The sequence below is a fragment of the Watersipora subatra genome, chromosome 6 (genome assembly GCF_963576615.1).
Source record: "Watersipora subatra chromosome 6, tzWatSuba1.1, whole genome shotgun sequence".
Taxonomy (NCBI): Eukaryota; Metazoa; Bryozoa; class Gymnolaemata; order Cheilostomatida; family Watersiporidae; genus Watersipora; species Watersipora subatra.
The window spans coordinates 17860573-17884951 of NC_088713.1; the positions used below are offsets into that span (position 1 = coordinate 17860573).

At 35.5% G+C, this 24379-nt stretch overlaps 1 protein-coding gene across 1 annotated transcript; it reads left to right on the plus strand.

Annotated features, from left to right (window-relative positions):
* Positions 1-124: 124 nt before the first annotated feature.
* LOC137398968 (mRNA cap guanine-N7 methyltransferase-like) lies at positions 125-23735 on the plus strand. The gene is made up of 10 exons (XM_068085131.1): positions 125-223; positions 3415-3550; positions 4172-4303; positions 6372-6487; positions 8129-8310; positions 11039-11203; positions 15403-15520; positions 17311-17433; positions 19364-19397; positions 23169-23735. The coding sequence occupies exons 1-10, from the start codon at positions 206-208 to the stop codon at positions 23342-23344; spliced, it is 1200 nt and encodes a 399-aa protein (XP_067941232.1). The 5' UTR covers positions 125-205; the 3' UTR covers positions 23345-23735.
* Positions 23736-24379: the final 644 nt, after the last annotated feature.

A 24379-nucleotide genomic window follows, 5' to 3' on the forward strand; every position in this document is an offset into this window, starting at 1 on the left:
ATTTTATTTATCATATGACTATTTTATGCAGTTCATTGATTTAATTTGTAATCTGTATATTTTACGTTGTCCGAATTGCGTATATGTTAAGGGCGAGTTAGCTTTGGCGCTAAACATGTCACATGTTTCGTGCGGCCAGATAAGTTTTCCACTTCGACTGGAAGCATCTCACAAAGTTTTACTAAATTGAATTAAAAAGAGTGACATGAGTGAAAAATTGGAGGTAATTGTTGTTATTTTCAAGTTTTATACGGCTACTGGATACTTTTCAAGTTACCCAAGCAGTGTATGCTACTGTTGTCATAAGTGGATATGGATAGTTTATGTTATGCATAACTAATCCGATTCCATACGCAACATCAGCGTTGAAATTGCTTTGTCATCTTATTTTATATTGACTATGTTTACTTTGTGCACTTTTGCTTAGCTTGTGAAACTAATTTGACTATTACTGGTTCAGGTACCAAGGAATGTGATAAGCTATTGTAAGCAATTTAGGCCTACTGATATTTACCAGTAAAATTACTTTATTCTATAAGTCCAACTATTAAAATGCACGACTAACAAAATTCTACAACAATAATATTATTGACATAAGGTTAAAATAGCTAATACATGTTACACTCTTACTCGAACGGTTGTCCAGTTTCGTTTACTCAGTCACGTACGGCTGTGAGTCTCGATGGTAAAACAAGAGTTGTGACAGTCCATTGGGTGGAAATTTTTGGCTGGTGGTGGGAAAGAGTATCTACAGACAGGGGAGAGAGAGGTTTCTCAGCAGATAGAGGGGATAGCGCCTAAGCAGGCCCTCGGGAAAGAGGATGAGTCATTGGAGCTGTTCTCTTAATAGCTATATATGTCTGGCATGTGGGACGGCTAGCCTGTAGGAGTAGGTTGAGTGTTAAGGTTTAATGCTCTATGTCAGGTGGGTGAAGATATCTTGTTTGGGTAAGTCTTCAGCTGGTGCGCGTGATGTAGACACGTAGGGTAAACATTGTGACTTACTCCTGATATCTAGGTTTGGTCTGACAGAGTATTGTAGATCTGTATACGTGTAATCATTTGATTTGTCTCCAATGTTTCTTTGGTAGATTTAATTGCTTCTACATCTTTTTGGAATGCTCTACGCCAAGTGTTAACGCAATTATATGATTGACTCATATGTTGGAGTTTCTGATTTGCTTTTGACATTTTATAATTAATGGATTCTTTTATATTTTTGGGCGTCTTGCTGCTTGTACGTATATATGCTTATTTTGTGGTCTGGCTGCATTTCATGTTGGTATGTTGTTTTCGTAATATTTCCATACAACACTCTTATTGTTTAAGCTCCGACCACTAGGGGATAACAGTCGCCGAGGCCTAATATTCTTACCGAGAATTCTAAATATGCAGGTTTTTAACGATCCATAGTCACTACTCCTCTGTAATAAATCGTCTAAACCGATTAATTGTGACATAGTCTGTAGATGAACAAGAAGCTCATTCCCATTTATTTGCCTTTTTCGCGATAAAGTAGTGAAGACTACAGTTAATAGGCAGTCGAAAACTAATTTCATCAGAACTAATTGATTGTAAAAATTAGGTTGCCAGAGATTATGCAGCAGTACTTGTAATTGTTGCTTTCGCTAGTCGGTACATACTAAGCTCAAGATGCTGATTATAAAGATGTTCAAAGGCAACCTATCCCGGAAATGAGGAGTTGTTTCATTGCTGTTTCATAACAAACTTGACAGCAACGCGTTTGATATGCTACACTATTGGGGCACTACTTAACATAACATAAACTTTAGCCTAAATGAGCTTAGCATACTTTACTACACACTATAAAATAAGTTTTGATTTGATGTTACACTGAACTTTATTCTAACTGTATTTTCATTTTCCTGTTTGTTAGCTTTTCTATTTTATCTCTCCTTTCAACTCCACTGTTACCCGGCTTTTTAAAAACTTTTTCAAACCAACCCGACGAGAAAGTCTGAGTGATGCTGTTCTTGTAGGCAGCCTTTTACATATTCCGTCGCCTAGCGTTTGCATTGAGAACTCTCTCGTACGATCATATCTCAGATTTGTCTCGTATCTCAGGGCAAAGGTTTGCTTGAAATTTTTCTCGTATCTTAGTTGCTCATATGTCAGGTCAATTGTATTTCAAGGTATACTTAGAATCAAGGATATGTAGAATCAATATTAAAAATGTTGTCAAAGACCTTCAAAACAAATTATTGAAGAGTTTCACTAGCTTATGCTGCTGAAATATGTTTACGAGAGTTTTAGTTTTTATTTATAACTGTAACCAAAATTAAAATTAATGACTGCAACAGTTTATTGCGAATCCTGCGTCAAAAGAATTGTACTTATGTTTGTTATGTTTAACAATGATACCCCAACAGCTTGGCTATATTATAGCAAAATTTAAGACAAATTGGTTTACTTTGTAATGAGTGTTTTTTCAAATCAAACTAGCCAGATTTATTATAATGGCTTTCCATTAAAATGGACATATAAATGACCCAGTTAGCAGCTTTCAGTAGCAGGAAGAGGTGAGACTTTTACATAGTGCTCATCTCACACATATCTGTTACTGATAGCTGCAGTATAATTATAGCCATGACATTGGTTTCCTACGATTTTTGGCAAACACCCGTTTCAAATGCACTTTTGGTGCAACAACCATTTTCCTTAATACTTCGTACTTCTATGTTATGCGTAGCCATATTTTTGCTGAGGTAAAATATGCAATTTTTGAACTTTATATAATGTATGGTAACTTGATTTGTTTTTCAAGTTTTTAGAGTAGTGCTACTGCAAAACTTGCAATAACAATTAAATCCAAAAAAAGTTACAGCGCGCTAAAATAGCAACTAATATGTAGTAGTCCATGGTCAGAAGTTCCTAGACAATGGTTCGGATGGCTTTCACCCTTTACAACTATTTGTTTTTCAGGCATATAAAGTGAAACACATTTAATTAAATTTAACACTTTTAGTGTTCTGCTTCCTTCTCTCAATTCTGATTAGTTAAAAAGCCGAATTTGAAAATTTTGTCATACTGCCAGATCACATCGATAAAAATATAGCCTTGAAGAATTGGTTATTTAAACACACTAAATAAACAATAATAAGAATAAAGCTTGTTGGTAGTACATCGACGGAGCACAATAAATAGGCCTGCGATTTGCTTACAGTCAAAGTACAAAAATAGTTGAGAAAAAAACCCAATTACTGATTATTTTTCCTATTATCTTTATTAGCCATAATGCTTTTTTATTATGTCATCGAATGAAGATACCTTATAACTTTTTTGTGTATGTTTTGTAGGAATTATTCTGGTATTTTCCCGATTTTCAGTAAAATGTTTTGTTTCATCTCATAGTCTTCTTCATTATTCATTACACTACTCAGTTCCCATTGTTAGGGAGACAAAGATGGTTTGGGAGCCACTGTCGCGTCCCACTATAACCATCTGCAAGAGACAGGAGTCGAGGCGCGAAAGGAAAGCAGGATATACTATATGAGAGGCTTTAACAACTGGGTTAAATCAACCTTAATAAGTTAGTAACGTCACCCTTTCCAAACTAAAACTAACTTGTCATCATTGGGAATACGATAAGCAACATTCCATGTGTTTCTTATTTTTGTTTATATGAAGACAAATATGTGTTTCTCTGCTGACTTAGCTCAAAGTAGTTGCGACAGCGAAGATGTTTACTTATTTTATGAAAATTGTCACACTGCAGACAAATAAAATTAATCGTATTTGCAAAATTACATATATTTGTTTGTATGGCTTAAAAGCAAGCAGTAACACAGCTAAATGACAAATGTGAAGTCTGGTTCTTTAGTTTGGAAGCCGACTGACTGTCTACTCCATTAATTGAGAAATTGATTGCTGATTGAAGAGTTATTGTTACCTCAATGTGTTGTTTACACAGAACTTTGTTTACTTTTTATTGTTTCATTTTTCTGAAAAGAATACATCTACCAGGGATATTATTTATGCTCGACGTGAATATTAAGTATATAATTTTACATCAAAAACCTGTCTTTGCATGTCCCAAACTTCTGTTGACAAATATCCAGAGACCTTTACCTTCAAATTCAAGTGCCTTTGCAATTATTGTTTATGTAACGGGGTTACACTTTTACGAGGGTTATTTTGTCTTCTGTTTCAGATGACTTCATGGAAAAAGTGAGACGAAAAGCACCTTCTGGCAGCAAGTTTAATATTCTTGACCTTGCATCTGGTAAGGGTGGTGATCAACGGAAATGGAAGATTGCAAAAGTCCACAGAGTTGTCCATGCAGGTAGATTTCGATGAGATATTGTAATCCGATGGGTTTTAGTGTTTGCGGGTTGAAAAATCAGTTGTTTTCCAAGTTTTTTGTTGTTGTGAACTCTTGCGAAAGCTGTGTGAGTTCTATTGAATATAAACGAGTGTGAGCTCTATTCAACACCAAGGTTTATTAGTTCTCTTGAACACAAATGTGTGTTAGCTCTATTGAACACAAAGGTATGTTGGCTCTATTGAATATAACGATGTGTTTGCTCTATTGACCACAAACTTGGTAACTATTGAGCCGTGTAGAGTGTGCCTTTCCAAACTCCGTGAATTATTATTTTCTACCTGAATGTACTATACTATCAGAATTGTGGGGTGCAGTTCAGAGGAGGTATAAGTGATTGCCAAGCGGGGTCTGAAGAGACATCATTATTTCTAGTCTTATTGTCTAAATCTTTACAAGAACATTGCAGCAATCTTCCTCAAGTCAATTCGCAGCAACTGTTTGGTGGCATATATAAGACCTCTTATTCCATTAAAGCAATAGCTTTGTACTTTTTATATTTTGCTTGCTCGTAAGCTCGATGTGCTTAAAGTTTGACCTATACAAAGTTTTTGATGATTTCGTCAGGAGGTGTTGGCATTTGTCTATCATTTGTGATTGTTTTTGATGTTCGAGGTTATCTGTTAAGATGTATGACATCACTAGTTGCGCAGATGCCTGTTTCTTTCTTATCATTGATATCAGCTATTGCGTTCAAGTTGCAGTGTTACATGTCGCTATTCTGTCGATCTCTTTGCCGAAGTACAACTATAAATGTCACAATCAGATTTGCGATTGAATCTGAGCGTACCAAGGATCTTATTCAAACTATTATATCTCTAGACTCGTCTACAACAACAAAACTGACATCAAATTGAAGCTTGATGTCTTAGCTTTATATTCATATTATTTTTATTCGTTTTCTTTCAATGATGCAAGTTCATGTTTGAAATGCTATCATATTGCTAATGGTAGTCAGACAAAACTCACTACAACCTCCATCATATGTTTCAGTTTATTATCTTTGCCGCCATTACTACAACCTTCGACTCACTATCCTGACTTCTCCGTAATACTTTTAGATTACCAACATATAGAACACTTTTGTTCAACGCAGTCCATAATTCTGGATTTTTGTTGTTTCATTTTTTTCTTTTTTTTGGCATGTAATAAAAACCATGATTTTTTATGATTTCCAATGCCAATAGAAAATTTTACATATAATATGTTTCTTTGGGAATCCCAGCAATCTTATGAAGCAATCTCATGAAGCACTCACATGAAGCACTCACATGAAGCACTGAAGAACATACCTGATTAGGTGCACTTAGGTTTATGTTCAATTTCATAAATTCCATTCTTCCCATGCATCAATGCATGAAGTGTTATAGCGTAGGAATGAAAATTAGCATTCAAGACAGTCTTAGTGAGCAGGAGTCTCATGCTACATAGTACATACATACCATAGATACATCTACTTACGACTGTAAATTGAGTAGGAAATACTTTCACTTCATTATAGCGGATAAATGAACACTACAGCTACAGACATCGAATTGAGATTTTAAACACCATGTTGGTACATTACATGTACAAGTGCGTAATACACAATACAGTGCGCCCTCAGGTTATGATGACCTTGTTATACGATTTCTTCGCCTTACAACGTCAAACGCAATGTTTTTTCATCCTTGCCATGCAACATTTTTTCGCCATACGATATCAACAAAGATTTTTCTTGAAATTGAAATTTGGCAGTTGTGTACTGAACATTTCGAAATAACGAAGATGCCGACATGCTATTTGCTGAAATCCCTTTGTTATAGCGGCTAAATGACCACTATGTGTACATGTATTGAATTTAGATTTCAAACACGGTGTTGTTGGTACATTACATGCGGAAGCGTATATTATGCAATAGTTGAAACAACATTATTTACAAGCATTTTGTTGGTCTTTTGTTATCGGCGTTTCATGCGCATTCCAAAGCAAGCACCGTTGTAATCGATTCTTTATGTACAGATATTACATAACATTGTTCTATTCACAGATATAGCAGCCACTTCAGTACAACAAAGTGAAGAAAGATATAACGAAATGAAGAAGAAGCAAAACCCAAGATATCCAATATTTGATGCAGAATTCCATGCCATAGATTGTTCTAAGGTTAGAACCATGGCTCTATATTTATATGTAACCAACAGTTTTGTCTCAAAATGTTATTATCATTTCTGAAGTTAAAAATTATAACTGTACAGAGTGGCATTAAACTGTGATGAAGAGAAATTGGTTTAAGAAAAGATGTGACAGCAGAAAAGCATGCATTTTGCTAAACTTATTAGAGGACAGACAACTCTGCATTAATCTTGAGCAATCTCCTTCCCGGACAGTTACAGTTTTTAATCATGGCTGCCAGTGTCGGTCAATAGCTGACACATATTTTGTATTAAAGTTATAGTTATGTAGCTAAAGAGTTGCCATAGCTTAGTGATTTAGAGTGTCTGCAAACAACAGGTCGGGTTCAAATCCCAAAGATCACTGGTGGTGACAGGAATGTAATCCAACCTTAAAACTCTCTGCAACTGGGCATGTCTCCAGCTGTCTAGGTTCCCTTGCCTCTGTACTCATACATATTCAACCGAGATTGCAGCGCCATTGTTTGTACCGCAATACTATTAACAACATGCACAGCCTCTGCTTGAAGCAAGTCTTACAGACATTGTTCATATAGTAGACATACTTTAGCTTCGAGTATGACTTATTCATTGGTGAAGCGTTTCAAAGTGAACCCATTCTATGAAATTTTACTCATTTTGCGCAATTTCTACAGAAGATGAAGCACAATAGACAATTAGATCGGCATTTCAAACAATACAATTTTTTCGTTTGTTAGTAATGAGTAACTAGTTTTGTTTTAGCTTGCGACATCTTGGAGTAGCTTTAGTCTTGTACTAAGAACTTACTGCAATATTAAGAATTACTGAAATATCTCATGTCAGTTTCATTTGTACTTCGTAAGAATTGCAAGATGTGAGGTGCGCTTAGTTCAATATTTTAAAAACTTCTGAATTATCTGGAGTTAGTCCGTTATTGGTGAACTTACAAAAATTCTTTGTAGATTTATTCAGAAAGTGTCAGTATTTTTTTATCATTTGCGATGTTTTTTTATGTTTGAGGGGATCTGATTGCCAGAATATTTTTAGATTAAAATTGATAGAACTTGGATCACAATTAAGACATTCAGATCAATCGAAAGTGTGATTATAACATCTATAATTGCAAAAAGTAAAGAGACAGAAGAGAATATTGAAGAATACACTGCAAAATATTAGTTTTGCAGTAATTATTATATCCCAACTATCTAGGAACAGACAACTCCAGTATTTCAAATATTTAGAATATTATTTGTTAACATGATTATTAAGGCTTCATAATGGAGATTTGTAATTTATGTACATAGTTACAATGTGTTTGTGAATACAATCGTTTGTAGCACAAATATGTAACTGTTTTAGATTTATACTGCTTATTTTACTTTGCCCCTTCTTTACTGTTTATGTATTGCCTTTTGTTGTAGGTTGAATGTTTTTTATCGCATTATTGAAGTAATTTTTGTTGCTGCTGTTAATTATACCTAGTGAACCTGCACAAAAAGAGTTGTGCTTGAATAAGAGATTTTTATGCCTTCGAGAAAAAAGTCCTATGTAAATTGGTTTGGTTAGTTCCTTTTGTTTGACATTAGTAGTCACTAGTTACAGCACCTGTCAGGCATTGTCAAACTAGGTTAGCCTATTTTCTATTGAATAGGAGAGGCTAAGGGAACGACTCTCTGACCCCTCTATGCAGTTTGACCTGACAAGCTGTCAGTTCTCTTACCACTATTCATTTGAGTCTCTGGAACAGGCAGATCTATGGATGAGGAATGCGTGTGAGAACCTGAAACCTGGTGGATTCTTTATAGGGACGACACCTGATGCCCGAGAGCTAATGTAAGAAGTTTTAGTATATTGTAATACGTCATTAATGCATTATTAAACTGATCTCATATGTCAATTCTCTCATATTTCAAAGCAATATTTGCTATATGAAATAATATATTATATGTAATATATGAAATACAAAATACTAAATACTAATTGATCCATCTCCCATACTCTGAAAAAAAACAATATATAAAAGCAGGATATTATGACGGAAAAACATGATTTTAATTGTTGTAATTCACTAACTACACTCATAAAGTAACAAATACCTATCTAGCAATTATGAACTAATAAAACGTGACGTTACTATGTACAGTAATATATGGGGTTCTTACTCTCGCGACAGGTAAAGCTGCTAAAGGCGGTGAGAGAGACTTGACAGCAACACGTTTGACGCTACACTTTGCTTTTTGCCTCGCTTTCTTTATCACTTTTCGCTGGCCTTTTCAAAACTTCAAACTGATCTGGTAAGAAAGATCGAAAGCGGCCTCTCAGATACTTGGCCACTTAGCGGCCGCATCAGAAATAGGCACAATTGCTTGTATGTCAAATTTGTCTTATATGTCGAGGGAGATAAGAAAGATAAGAAACTTGCTCTAAATTTTACTCGTATCTCAAGTTGCTCGTATGTCGAGGTATGCTTGTTTTGTATTGTCAATATAGAGACTCTCTGCTGTAATGGGAATGTAGTCATAAATTGTACCTTTTTACAACTGACACTGCCTTGTAACACAAGATCTGATATATGTAACTAGAGCTTCATGATATGGCGATTTAATTGTCTGGTGGCGATTTTTAAAGTAGGCGATTTGAAAATCACCATTTAAAGAGATATTTCCAATTGTGTAAACGATATAATCGTGTAATGCCGATTTATCTCACACCTTGTGACTTTCAGAATGAGCGATATTGAAACTACATGCATAGACCTTCTAGTCTCATAATAAGCTCATTCCATGACTTTCCATGCACATGTGGATCCATGAAATAAATGTTTCTAATTATCACGAACACAAAACATTTTCTTTTTAAGTTGAAATATACACAAAATAACAACTAAAATTTACAAAACATTTTACATAACAATAATAATATCCTGATATATTGCAAATCGTCTGTTTGCAATATCGAAGTGTCTGGTGATTTTTGAAAATGTGACGCTTTACATACTTGTAACACAAGAGACGTATTAGTTATTTTCCTTGAAGTGCAAACAAGCATTGGTCATTTGATCATTCTTATAAAAGTTTCCTTATTCATTAACTTCCTTCTTGGAAATGTTGGATACATTTAACTCTTTTGCTATCGTAAGCCGATGTATCGGCATTAGCGGTAATAGAAGTACAAACCGTAAGCCGATGTATCGGCTTATCAATAGGGTTTCACTTTTATTTTCATTACATAGCTAGACCAATCCAATTTTGTCTGCAATGAAACAACCTTGTTGCCAATCACGCGCAACCAATCAAAAATCTTTTTTGCTAAGCAATTCCATTTTTAATCATTTTTCAAAATGGCAAAAACCAGATCGCTATCGTCATGGCAATAATAAACTCACCCCGTTCCTTTAATGCAAAGGAAGCGTCAGAAATTTTGCGAGAGTCGGATTCACTAAACAATTTTTACTTATCTTGTAGAGAATTTTGTATTGGATTAGATGCATTTCACAGTAAAGCAATATCTGCATTGATTTTTGAGATTTTGCATAAATACTAGCGGTGTATCGGTTTTTTCAACAATCCGTTTGAATTAATTTGGCCAGAATAACGAATTTAACGCGGTAGTGAAAGAGTTAGTATGATGTGTTATTCAAATTTGTTGTAGAGTTAAATTATTTGAGGACTACATAATATAATTATAGTTTCTAAATATGAATGAGAATACTTAATATCTCGGTAAGGCTGTTTCGTGTGGCCTCCCTACTGTATGAATGGCATATATCATTGTCGGGCTTTTTTAAAAGCTTCAGCAGAACAAACAACAGACAGCCTATTAAACCTTCGATGATTTAAGCTATGGTGGGCTACATAAAATATGTGGTTGGCTACATCTAGTTTCTTGGCCTTCACACAGCATTTAGAGGAAAAAATGGGGCAATTTCTAATCAATATATTTCTTTAAATTATTTGAAATATATAGAAATGTGTCTGAAGCTATATTTGAAGTTTTATTTCAACAATGATGAGCAAATACACAATAAAATATATGTCAATAGAGACGCTTAACACTGCAACTTCACCCCGAAAAACCTCTCATAGCGAGAGGGACAAATAGGAAACGACTATTCATGTCATTTTTGGAAACGCCTTTTCTTCTAAGCATTTTAACCATGATAAAGTTTTTTGGATTTAATATTGAAGCATCCTGGCAGTCAAATGACGTAAAGCAACAAAAAACCTTGAATGATAGAAAAATATCTAAATTTTTTGACAGAATATTTAAAAATTTTATGTGAGTAGCCCTTCAAGTTAGGCGTGCGTTGTTTAAACAGCAGCACATCAAACATATATTCTTACTATTGGTACCCCCATCTTTGAAGGAGCAATATTTTATAGTGCATATTGCTAAAACTTTATAGCCTATGCTGTATCATTGCTATACACCAATGTATATCCATGATAGAGCACAGGCTATCATTGCTATACATTGGTGATATAGCAATGATAGCCTGTGCTCATTGCTATGCACAAATATCTATAATTTTCATCTCAGTAAGTGCATTCATTGTTTGTAGGAGACGCCTGAAGGAATCTGACAGCAACTCATTTGGCAATGATGTTTACAGAGTGACCTTTGACAGCACGACAGACTTCCCTTTGTTCGGTTGTAAATATGACTTTCACCTCGAGGGCGTTGTCGATTGTCCAGAGTTCCTCGTACACTTTGGAACTCTGGAAAAGTAGGTTTTCTTTTCACATTTCTTCCCGTAGCTGATAAGTTTGCTAAAAATGAGCATCTATGGACACATTATTTCATTCTGCCGTAAAGTCTATGGTTGACACATTAAAGATAAACTTCCGCAAATTTTTTAGTAGATTTTATTAAAATTAATCTGTATTTTTCTATCATTTGTGATTGTTTTTGATGTTTGATGTGATCTGACTACCAGGATGTTTGAAGATTGAAGTCGACAAAACTTGATCGTGGTTAAAACATTCGGGTTCAGGCAAAAGTGTGATTATGATCTCTATAGTTGAGAAGAGACCGACAAAATAGAAACGTGCAACACTGCAACTTGACTTCAATAGACGGTGTCAACCATCTTAATGATAATAACTAATGGTGTCATTTCAATTTAATTTCAATACATAAAAACAATCACAAATGATAGAAAAATGCGATACCTTCCGATAAAATATACTAAAATTTTTAAAAATTCATCTTCAGGTTATGCTGTCCTGAGGGGGCTTTCTTGTTAGGCCAGTGTTACATTGAAATGTTACATCAATAAAACAAAATTTAACTAGTATTTATATATTTAACTAGTGTTTATATATATATATATATATATATATATATATATATATATATATATATATATATATATATATATATGCTATGCTATGCTATGCTATGCTATAGATCAAGGGTTCCCAATCTTTTTTGACTTTGGTACCCCTTGGGAGTCATATGGCAAAAATGTACCCCTTTGGAAAACACAGTTCAGACACAGTTCAGACAAAGGTATTATTGGTTTAACTTCATTAATATGACATGTGTGCATTATTAACATTTGTTACTTAAACAGGTAAAGAATGTGGTATGGTATGGAATTGCTATTTATTAAAATAATGATAATTATGCAGTACAACTTATATGCATCGTAGTATTTTGTTATTTTCCCACTTTATTTTGGCCAGTCTAATGGGAAGGCTGCTCCTGCTCTGCATCAGTGAGCTGTTTGATGTTCGGTTCAGTAACAGATAATGAAACTCTGACATCGTCATCAACATTCAGTCGTGATCGATCTTTGCTTTTCATGTACAAAAGTGAGGGAAACCCTTGCTCACACTTATAACTACTAGGAAATATGAGCAGCAATTTTAAAGATACCTCTGAAAGCTTTGGATAGGATGTTATCAATGAGGACCAGAGCTTGGTAAGAACGCAACCTTCAAATCTATCATGTGCACTAAAGTCATTGAGAAAGTCAATCAACTTTTCTTGCATGTCACTATCAATATCAGCTACAGTTAACTTAAATGAGTTTCTAGCCAACTTCAAATCTGTGTCATTTAAGTCAGAAAAAATTGTTGAAACTCTCAGGCCAGCCGAGAGAGGTGGTCTGCAACCAGATCTTTCATGAATGAAATTGAATCATGTGAAGGCATTACTTCTGACAAACTATCAAACATCAAATCAGATATAGTGGTAGAGTTCCCTTGAAGTGATGCGTTGACAGTGTTTAATCTTAAGAAGATATCTCTCAGATAGGCAGCTTTCCATCCATTCGAAAGTCCTTAACTTCTCACTAAATCTTGCAGCTTTTTAGAAGTCTGTGTAGCAAAGAAAACTGTAATCTATTCAATCAGTCCCATAAATAGATTCAGGACATTGCCTTTAGAAAGCCATCTCACTTCTGTGTAGTAAAGAAGGTTTTCATGATCTGCATCGCAATCTTGACATAATTGATAAAACAACCTTGTGTTTAGGGCTGATTTTTATATAATTTACCATTGAAACTACATATGAGAGCGCAGAATTCAAATTTGATGGAAGAGTCTTTGCTGCCAATGCATACCTGTGGATCATACAATGGAGGTATTTTGTTGAGCCTTTGGCTTGCAATACTTTTGCGCGGAACCCAGACCTGCAACCCATCTGCACCTGCTGGTGCTCCATCTGTGGTACAAGCACCTGCATTTTCCCAGGAAAGTCTTGCATGCTGAAGAAAAAGGGACACAGCTTCGAAGACATCCTCTCCTCTTGTTCTCCGCTGTAGCCAGTGATTGAATAGGAACTCATCTTTAAAAGTTTTCACCATTAACATATATTGCAAATACCAGGAGCTATGAGCAGCTTGACACATTAGTAGATTTGTCAAGCTGAATGGCAAACTGGCCGTATGCCGCAGCCTTTATCTATGCCAGAACCGTATTTTTATATCACCAGCCATGTCGCTGATTCTCCTGTGAACAGTGTTGTTTGATAGTGACAATGCATTTAGTTTGGCTTCAGCACTATCTCCAATAATACAATGAACTATATCCTTACAACAGAATAATATTAATCTCTCCCCAATTGTATGTGGCTTCTTTTCTTTTGTTACCCTGAGCGCCACTAGAAAGGAAGTATGTCCCGCTGTCTTGTGTTCCTGAGCAAAGTGGCCTGACTCATCCAAGCAGGCCTTTTTAGCACTTTGTTCGTGTCTCTGAAAATATGCGATATCATTTTTGACCTTGTCAGTATATCTTGTTTTTAGATGGCAATCAAGAAAGCTTGGCTTCATACTAGATTCAGAAAGAACCTTTAGGCACAAAACGCACTGTGGCAATTGCTTCCCTTGTCTTTCAATTACTGTGAAACCATATTTAATGTATTCGACGTGATACGAGCGTTTCTTTGCTGGCATTGTGTTGTATAGTCAAATCTAAAAATTGAAAATGAATCTAAAAATTTATTTGCTAATCTTCAATTTTAATACAAAAACAAAAACTGCTGGTAAATATTGTGAGTTGGATTCAATAGAATGTAGCAAACATTACCACTAGTAAAAGGCCAGAGCTCTTAGCAACCTCACCGATCACAAGGAACCTTAAAGGTTGACTTGCAACAAAATTCACATTACAGTTATTTGGTATCAAAAGATTCACCATGTCTTACTCTGTTGTGTTGTAAGTGCCTAATATGTGGAAATGTGATTACAAGCTCTTAAAAGCTCAAAAATGAAAAGCGGCTGTAGATTGGAATCTCTTTATTTCGATGACGTAACCTCGAAATTTGGTTATCATCTTGTCACGTATGTTCTCACGTGAATTGAAAGGCCAATACAAAGCTCAATATAAAACTTATCGTAGTACTAGTTTATGACAAACACTTCAGGTTTTACCGAAGACCCCGTATCAAATATAGATGCTCGCTACTTTACAGTTTTGTTTCGGCATGATTCAATCGTCAAGTCGTTCTCTGATCATGTGACCCAATACTTCGCAAATAATTTTTGCAGCACTTTTCGATTATCACAGGTGACCAACAGGCTCATCATGATTATCAGACAATGATATGTACTCCTTCGAGCTAAGGTTAAAAAGTTTAACGATTTCTTACGGTAAGTTATAAGATATCAGTGCTAAAAGTGACAGCATTACAATGACGATAAAACATACGCGTAAGAACAATAGACATAGTTTTATTGAATGCGTGAAGTATATTTGTGAAAATATTTCGACGAATAAGGTTGCAAGAAAGTGTAAACAAAAACCATCTTTCACAACTACATCACATTTGAGCTGTTTTGCAAAGGGAATCCAAACTACGGCGGTCTCGTGTGGCTGCAATTTTCTGTTCGTTTTTGAGCTTTTAAGAGCTTGCAATCACCTTTGCACATATTTTGCACCTACAACTCAACAGATTAAGACATGGTGAATCTTTTCATATCAAATAACTGTAATGTGAATTTTGTTGCATGTCAACCTTTAAGAGTAAACTGTCAGCCTACCACTTGTGAGGTGTAACTTGATACGCAGCTGGATGTTATGTCATAACACAAAGCTCTACTAGCTGGACACTATGTCATTCATGCCCAAGTTTGTCTGAATGCCAAAACTAATTGGCTTTAAATTGATACAATAATAGCTCTATAGCAGTGGTTTCAGCAGTCATTATTTAAAGCCAAACAAACCAAAAATTTATTAAGCTTATAACTTGTATTGTACCCCTTAGATTTCTAAGATGTCCCCCCCCCCCAGGTGCACTTGTACCCCTGGTTGGAAACCCCTGCTATAGATGATATATTGTCGTTCATTTCAATTCATCTTATGGGCAAGTCATGGTCTCAATATTTAACAATACGGTATGTTATTCACCCATAGCGCTATAGTATATTTTTAATGTAGTACTATTATGATACATTGTCTAAAATACCCAAGTGTCTTGCAGGATTGCTGAGAAATATGGAATGATACCGGTGTACAAAGAGAACTTTGCTACTCTCTTTGAACAGAGAATTAAAGACTCCAGAAATGTTGATCTTTTAAAAAGAATGAACGCTCTGGAGGTTTGTTGCTTTTATATCTGCTCATTCCTCTTTTAAAAGATTTTGATTGGTTCATTAGTCATTTGATGTTTCCCATTGATTGGCCTTTTATCCACTAGACAATTTATTTGTGGTATCTTGAGTCTTGATGCAAACATCTCAAATGCAATTAAGGCCATGAAGTCACTTGAATTTCTTCTAGGTGGTTCTGTGACACTTGAAAATAAAGATGAAACTGTATGGACAGGTCAGAGAGCTAGCCTCTCTTGTTCAATAGAAATTAGGCTAATCTAGTTTGACAACACTTGGCAGACGTTTTAATTATTGAGGAAGATATTGTATGTGTAAAATGTAAGTCATCAGTCACAAAAAAGACTCTAAAATGATGAAGGGCTAAGGACCAGTAGCACATATCATGGTTTGATTCTTTTTTGCACGTTTCTCTATTGTCATTATTATTATCTGATCATTTCTGTTTGTCAGTATTTTAAAAGTTATAATAGTCACTACCAGTAAGCCCAGTGTGGCCTGGGATTTATTCCATTGTTGATTGGGTGGACTACGGTTGATGTTCAAAAGGCTGGTTCACAAGAACCTGACAGGGTTTTGAAACAAAATATTTTATTGGCCTGGCAGAAGGCACAAAGCACATGCATGGGAAGTTTGAGTGAAATCAGCCAAAAAAAAACGCATAAACGCTAAAATTGCTAAAAAAAACACATGGCGTTTTGGCGGACTAACAGACAGACACGATGTCAAAGTGGGATTTATTAATATCAATTGTAATTTTATTCCGACACGCTGACCACAAGTTTTAAATACTTTAGCTGTTACACATTATATTATTTTCGTCAAAGTTCTAAGAGAATAGGTGCTACATATTGCTATTGTAGTTAAATTGCAATATTGTTAACTAATTAATTTTACTACAAAAGTTGTGTTTTCAAATGACTTAGTATATACTCCCCTCTATTCTAATTTTCGACGTTGCCGCAGCGCCACAAGAATCACTGTTTGACTTTTGACAACTTAAGTTCAAGGCCATAAATGGTAACCAGCTTGAAGGGCCCAATGATTCTAGGCTTTATAGATAGTCGTTTCACAGGGATCTGCCGTAGTATAGTGGTTTAGATGCCATGTTTGGTTTTTCTCCAGAAGAACCAAACTGTCGAGTTAAGCTGATGTTGATGACAGAAAATATGTCTGATCCTAAATTGTTTTTTTTTGTCCCTTATTTTTTTCTAAAATTCTCTTCCCCTCTCTCTTTTCCTCTCGCTCTCTTTCTCGCTTCTTTCTCTTTTTCCTTTTGCTTTCTCTCTCTCATTTTTATTTTTGTCTTCCGCTTTTTGTCTCTTTTTCGCTTTCTCTTCTTCGCCTTCTTTCTCTGCCACTTTTTCTCCCGCCATCTCTCTCTCTTGCTTTCTTGATCTTCTCGATTCAATGATGCAGTTTTGTCTGCATAGAAATAGAAACAAACAAAAACAAGATTTATAATTGCACATTTTGTTGTTTCCACCTTCTGGGTTTATTCTGAAGTCCTCTGTATCCTGCAAGATTTCTTAGTCATCCAAAAAGGTTTTATTAGCTTCAGTTTTTCCTATGCTAGGGTTATAAGTTCTTTTTCAGCAACAGAATTGATAATAACATACTGGCTTCAAAATGGTCACTCAGATGTTATTTATTGCTCCCTAGCCTGTAGCCCTTCTGAATGGATAATCTAGGTATGCGTATAGCTATTCATAAGCACAACTATTTATTGTATTTTATTATTGTGATCTATTTGTATACAAACTATCTTAGTTTATTGTTAGGAGTATCCAGCAGCGAGAGGCAAGCAGCTGGTGGCAGTTTCTGAAGATGCCTATCAGAAGGCTGCCGACAAGCTAAAAGAGTTGAATGAGAGTGGCGACAGTGACTCAAACAGACATAAAGTGGTGAGAAACTGTTCTTTCTAGAAAGCGATTGAATATTGTTTTATGAAAAGCTTATTAGGCACTCACAACGATTTTGTTTGTCATTATTTTGGTGGGAGCGTCAGCTTGGCAGCATTGAGAATTAGTGACATCGATGCTCGCTTTAAAATCTTGAAGATAATTTTACACAAATTTTTAGTAGATTTTATCAGAAAGTATCGGTATCTTTACCATTTGCGATTGTTTTTGATGTTTGAGATCATCTGACTGGCAGGCTGTTTCAAGATTAAACATCAATCGATAAAACATGATCGTGGTTAAAACGCTGAAATTCAAAAAGCACGATTATGGTATCTCTAGTTGCAAAGAGACCACCAGAATAGAGACGCGTAACGCTGCATTATTAACGCAATAGCTGCCAACAATAACGAGAGAGGCAGGCAGCTGCAAAACTAGTGATGTCATTGTGGCATGTATTTTTCCTCTCTAAGCGTCTTAACCGTGATGAAGTGTGGGTGATTTTAATCTTAAAATATACTATCCTGGCCACCAGATCACCGTAAACGTCACAAACAGTTGCAAGTGATAGGAACATGTTAATACTTTCCTAAATGATCTGCTAAAGTTGCGTGCAAGTTCATCTTTAAGGTAAAAAAGTAGTAAAGGAGGAAACAAATCCTTACTCGCTTCACAATTATTGACTGATTATCCTTTTCTCTGAATATTAGAAATTGTACAATAACGATAAATGTGAAATTATAATTTTTAATACATTATTTAATTACCTTTAAGAAAGCAAAAGCTACATGGTTAAATACAATAACACCTAAATTAACCGCTATTCCTTGATTGGTTGGCGGCTCAACAAATTGTTTTCATCTAAGAATAGGTACTGTTGGCTTGTCAACTTACCGCAACACTTCTATTTAAACTCTACCTTCATTAGAATGCCACCTTTAATAAAATGCCACTAAAGAGGAAGGGTTGACAAATACACTTTGATACTTACTATATTTACCCTTCACGAACTCATAAAAGAAAGAGATCAAAATAATTAATAACTGTATCTGTCGAATATGTTCTACTCAAAATAGCTCCTTGTTTAATTCGGCCTGATACCTTGACGCATGTGAAAAATCGTTTAGAAAAAGTGCCGAGGCTGATATTTGCATCTGCCCCTTTTTGGGCAGAGGCAAATATTGCTTTGCCCGAAAGAGGAAAATGACTCTAGGCGACATTAGCATTGCTTCGCCTGTAAAAGGGTTAAATTGATCTTCTCAATGTTCTCACTGGCTGATCATAAAGCGCCACCCTCTATTTGAATGTCACTTCTAATAATATGCTGCTCTAAGGAAAGATTTGAAAAATACTGTGCCATAGCACTCAATTAGAAGTTTTCCGGTATTCATCTATTATAACTCTGTTGATATTGTCAGTCTCTGTATGTGGCTATTTGTATTATTTCATATACCGTACTTTTCGGACTATTAGCCGCAACTTTTTTCTGACGATTTGAGCCATGCGGCTTATATAAGGGTGCGGCTATTCTGTGGCTTTTTCTTTCATCGCTAGGGCGCTTTAACCAGAATCACCGGTTAGTGCACCTCTAGCGGTGAAAGAAAATACGAAACAATGCCTAACGGTACTGTTGCGTTAGGCATTAGGTTAAAAAGCGTCGGTTAATACGAAACAGTGACGTTAGGCACTGTTCCGTTTTAAACAGCAAAGTTGCTGCCGCGTTAAAAAGCACCTTCCTGAGTTCTGCGGCCTATACAAAGGTGCGGCTTATGTATTGTTTTATTATCGTTTTTAGAAAATAAAGCAGATGCGGCTTATATAGGGGTGCGGTTTATAGTCCGAAAAGTATGGTAAGCACCTGATTTACTTCATCATCATATGCAGGAGAAGACGACTTCTAGTTTAATAAACTTAATGAGTTTTTATATTTTAGCTGACGATCAGTAGGGATGAGTGGGAAGCCATCAGTAAGTATATAAACCATGTTCATATTTCAATCCTAATCGCATTCATACATCTACATGCGAGCCTAATGTGGTCTTGGACTGAGCTCGTATGTCCATATGCTCGTATCTCAAAGCTATAATTCCTATATAAAATAACTAAACACACATTAATCCATTTCCATCTTACGAAAATCTCCTAAAAACAGGATATTGTTTTGTGACCTACGCTCACAAAACAAAACAAGTTACCTATTATGATCTGCAATAAAATGCAACATTACTATGAACAGTACCGCATGGATTTCTTACGGTTGAGACAAACATAGTGGCTAATGGTGGTGTGTGAGAGACTTAACAGCAACGCGTTTGTCTTTTTGTGACACTAATTTACATATCATAAACATGAAATTTAACTTAAATGAATTTAAATCATTAAACACACACTTAAAGCAAAGTTTTAATTTTTTACTAAACTTACCTTTAATTTTCCCTCATCTTAATTTCTTATTATTTGTTTCGGGCGCTTTTTGCTTCCCATTTTACTATGACTTTTAACCGACCTTATTAAAACTTTTTTCAACCTGATGCGACAAAAAAGACCCATCGATGTTGTTCTCGAACGAGGCATTTTGCATACTCGGCCATGTAATGGCCATCGGTAGCTGGCTCGTATGCTCATATATATCTCAAAGGTTTCTCACATCTCAAGGTAATAACTGGCTCGGAATTTTGCTCGTGTCTCAATTTTCTCGAGCCACGAGCAGGCCTGGTATCTCGTTTAGGACACTCATATGTTGAGGCATGATTTTAGTTGAAAAGTGAGCACAGTTAAGTTAATTATTAGCCAATTATTTATTTTAGTTTATGAAACTAGTTTAAATATTACAAAAAAGAATGCAAACTCTCACTGTTTAGTTGCTAGAAAAATGTAAAAATACACCATTTTTATTGTCAATATTAGTGAATTTTTTGGTCGGGTTTCTATTTTACTTCACATTTTACAAAGGTAGCACAATTTTAACTATTTTACACTTATTACATATCAGAACAGTACAATTAATTTAAATTTTTTAATAAATTGATTATAATTGCACACCCAACATTTACAGTACATAGCTATCGGCATTTCAACTGTCCATCACGCGGAGGGAAAACCGAGGAAGGCAAATCTATAAATGGTTGTGGCATAAATCCAAACATGAAGAAGTTGCAAACTTGTGCCGGTAATCACGTGGATTGTGTAAACAAAAGGCGGTCGATTAAAGTCGGTCTAACACGGGCTGGATGTCTTGAGTTCAAATCCTGTACAGAACAATCTTTTAACCTAATTTATAACCCAGGCTTTAGACAGACAGACACCGTTTTCATTATGCACTATGTTTCCATGACACGGTTTATCCACAAGTTTGTGTCATCCACAAGATGGACACAGGAAGAACTCGCAGGTCAAGCGAGCTTAGTTACTTGCATATTTGTACCCAGTGTTTCATGTTTGCGGAAGATGAAAACAACCCTTGCGAATGATGCGCGAAAAATGCCGTGCAAGCTATTTGATCTTAAACATTTATCACCCTTCAGTTGTTCCTATTTAGAAAAATTGCTGCAAAGCAAGCCAGAAGTTTTCCGCTATGACATTTGTCGCAAAATTTATCTTTACCAAAACGACCATGTTAATCCGCAACATGCTAATGTCAATTGAAACACTTATTGCGTGGTATCTCAATGTGCGCACAATTCAAAATCTACAACTTCTGCTCATTGGAAACAGCGATTGTGATACACTGTAAACTAATGTTTGCCGTGTGAAAATAAAAGATGTTTAGTTTGATGATAAAAATCTTTGTTATATATTTTACTCGCTACCAGTAGAGCTGAGCAGTAATTTGCTCACAGGAGCAATTCAAGTCAAAGCTACAATCCTGCCAACTCTCAGCATCTTCAGAAGTTGTCTAAAAGACCATTGTTTCTAACAAAAATCGTTAAAAGTTGACTTGCAACAAAATTTACACTACATTTACTTGGTGTCAAAACTTGTCGGTTCAAAACGTGTGAAAATGAGATTACAAGCTCTTAAACGCTCTAAAACGAACAGTTTAAAAAGATGACCGAAGGTTCAATTCTCTTTATTTTTATGACGTATTCAACTCGATGTGGTTATTGTTTTGACACGGTATGTCAATCGTGACATGAAAAGCCAATAAAAAGCTCAAAATAACACTTTTCATAGCACTAGTTTTATAAGAAACATTTCGGGTTCTACCGAAAAGCCCTCGTCAAATATAGATGCTTGCTACTTTACAATTTCATTTCAGCTAGGGCTAATCATGTAGTCATAATCTGATCATGTAATCATAATCTGATCATGTGACCCATAATATCCGCCAAATAGCGTGAACAATTTATGCTGCATTTTTCGACCATCCAGTTGACCAACAGGCTCCTCATGTTTATCAGAAGATGATATGCACCCCCTTGAACTAAGGTTAAAAAATTAAACTGATTTTCAGGCTAGGTTTTGAGATTTCAGTGCTTGAAGTGCCAGCAATACAATGATAATGAGACAGACGCATAAGGACGATAAACATGGTTTTATTGAATGTGTGAAGTATGTTTGTGAAATTATTTCGACGAGTAAGATTGCATGAAAGCGTAAACAGATGCGCATCGTGTTCAACTACGTCACATTTGATCCATTATGAGAGGAATTTCAACCTGCGGCGTTTTCGTGACGGCTACGATTAACTGTTCGTTTTTGAGCTTTTAAGAGCTTGTAATCACATTTCCACATATTTTGAATTTACAACACAGCAGAGTAAGACATGGTGAACCTTTTGATACCAAATAACTGTAATGTAAATTTTGTTGCAAGTCAATCTTTAAGAATCTTTCCAGTGTAAACATGCCTTCAAGTTAGTAGGTAGATGTCATTTGTCAAAATGCAGTAGTTACATGCTGGAACATAAACGTGTAGTAACAAAGAACAATTGTTATTCACCGTGTCATCCTGTCTCTATTTATCAATTCATCTAATGGTTTCCTCTACTCACCATCGTTGCATTGCTCCCTAATAGCATCCAAAGGATAGCGCAAAAACAGGTTGTATTCCCACACAGACAATCGTTTATATATCCAAATGTTTGACTCTTTATATTACAATTGTTATTTATAAAGCAGTAAAAATACAAAGGAAAGATAATTTAACAGGTGACAGAGTATTTAACAGTTTTGAATAGAACTATGAATTCAAAATGAAGTAAACTCGATTTAATTGACAGACTTCAGCTCTCAGTTTAACATTCGGCTGTAGTAACTGTTGGCTACCAATAAACCTAATAATAAATCTATATATATATATGTATATATATATAAATCTCAAAGTTTGTCATGCATCTGTCCAGTTATAGCTATTGAAATCTAGCAATGAAAATCCATATTGCACAAGATTTGATCTCAGAACCTCTCATTCACCAGGCGATAACCTAACCAGTTAAGCTACCTGGGATGCAATGAATTCATTAGGCGGAATGAGTAATCGTCGGAGTTAAAATACGTTTAGCACTCTGCCTTACTGCGCAACGTCACTAAAGCTTGCTTTCACGGCTCTTATTAGTAAGTTTAACAATAAGGACACTAACTTACTCAAACTAGCCAATAGCAACTACATGACTTGCCACTGTTTACAAGCTGTTTGTTAATACCCGGGCAACACCGGGCATTCGACTAGTATTATATATGACGGAGTCAGCTTGTCCATCGTTGAAGGTGTTGACTGTTTTTGACTGTCTTTTGTAGCTGTTTATTTAGCATTTGCCTTCCAAAAGTTGGGCACTCCTGCTCCAGAGGATGAGGAATATTTATCACAATCACCTGCAGATTCTGAAGAACCTACCGAGAAAAGAAAACTCTCAGATTCTGATGCCGAAGAAGAATCACCTACCAAGAAACCACCACTTGCTATAGTGACTTGACGTGTGATACATCTAATTGTACATTGGTATATTTGTTTATATGAGTTGTTATATATCTGCGGTTTATCAAATAATGATTATGGATATTTGGATATGTAATGTGTAGATAACTCCTTGAAGTTTGCATCAAAATCCGCTAATGTACATGCACAACAAATTGTAACGCCTACTATTTTTTGTGTTACTTATGCAAAACCATGCAAACCATGTAGAGGTGTATTGTATATGATCCATTCTGGTACATTCTATTGCTTTATGATAAACATTTTATACACGAAAAAACTGTTTTGATTGTATTTGCTTCATAGCAGGTTCTATTGTTTAAATCAGTTCCTCCAATCCTTAAACAATGATGACAAAGTCAACAGTATCTCTAGTAGGTTGTTTCCAGCTTATGCTCTGTTGGCCGGTTAGTGTTGCATTGACTTTATAACATGAGCTCCTCACGTTCCTGAATAAAAAGAGATCATTGAACATGAAGGGCGAGTTTGAACTCCCCTAAAAATTTATGGTTACCTCATTTACTTACTTCGCGTGAAACTTGTGGTCGAAAGGGAGCTGAAGCTATATTCAATATAATATGGCCTTCTAGGATGGTTTTGGATTCTTGCATGTGAGGAATATAAGATAGTTGCATGGAATTCTGACTGCTGTCGCACAACCTTGCCAATTATAGAATAAATTATGACAACTTGTGTGAATTGTTTTATGCAGTAACCAAGTTGAAAGTGTTTTGTTTGCAGTGGACAAACTTTCTTTCTCATGTATTTTATTCGATCTTTAGTTACAATTAATTAATGAAAGATGCGATATCTGACCTTGATACGTAACATACATGTCATTGCTGAAACACTGTTATCTGAGAGCTTGTTATCTAAAACAGTGTTCAGAGGATAACTCCAAGTTAAGGTACTCGTAGGTGTCAGCAATTGCACATCACGAACACATTCAATAGTGATGAATTACGTTGGTGAGTTACGTTGAGCAATTTATTTAGTAACCTCTACCTGAAGAATCGGTGCAGATTAATTATGC

Bases quoted from the DNA above. Each gene is read 5' to 3' on its own strand.
- LOC137398968 (XM_068085131.1), top strand. The intron at 4,304-6,371 runs GTAGATTTCGAT...TTCTATTCACAG, and splicing joins CCACAGAGTTGTCCATGCAG to ATATAGCAGCCACTTCAGTA. The intron at 15,521-17,310 runs GTTTGTTGCTTT...GTTTATTGTTAG, and splicing joins AAAGAATGAACGCTCTGGAG to GAGTATCCAGCAGCGAGAGG.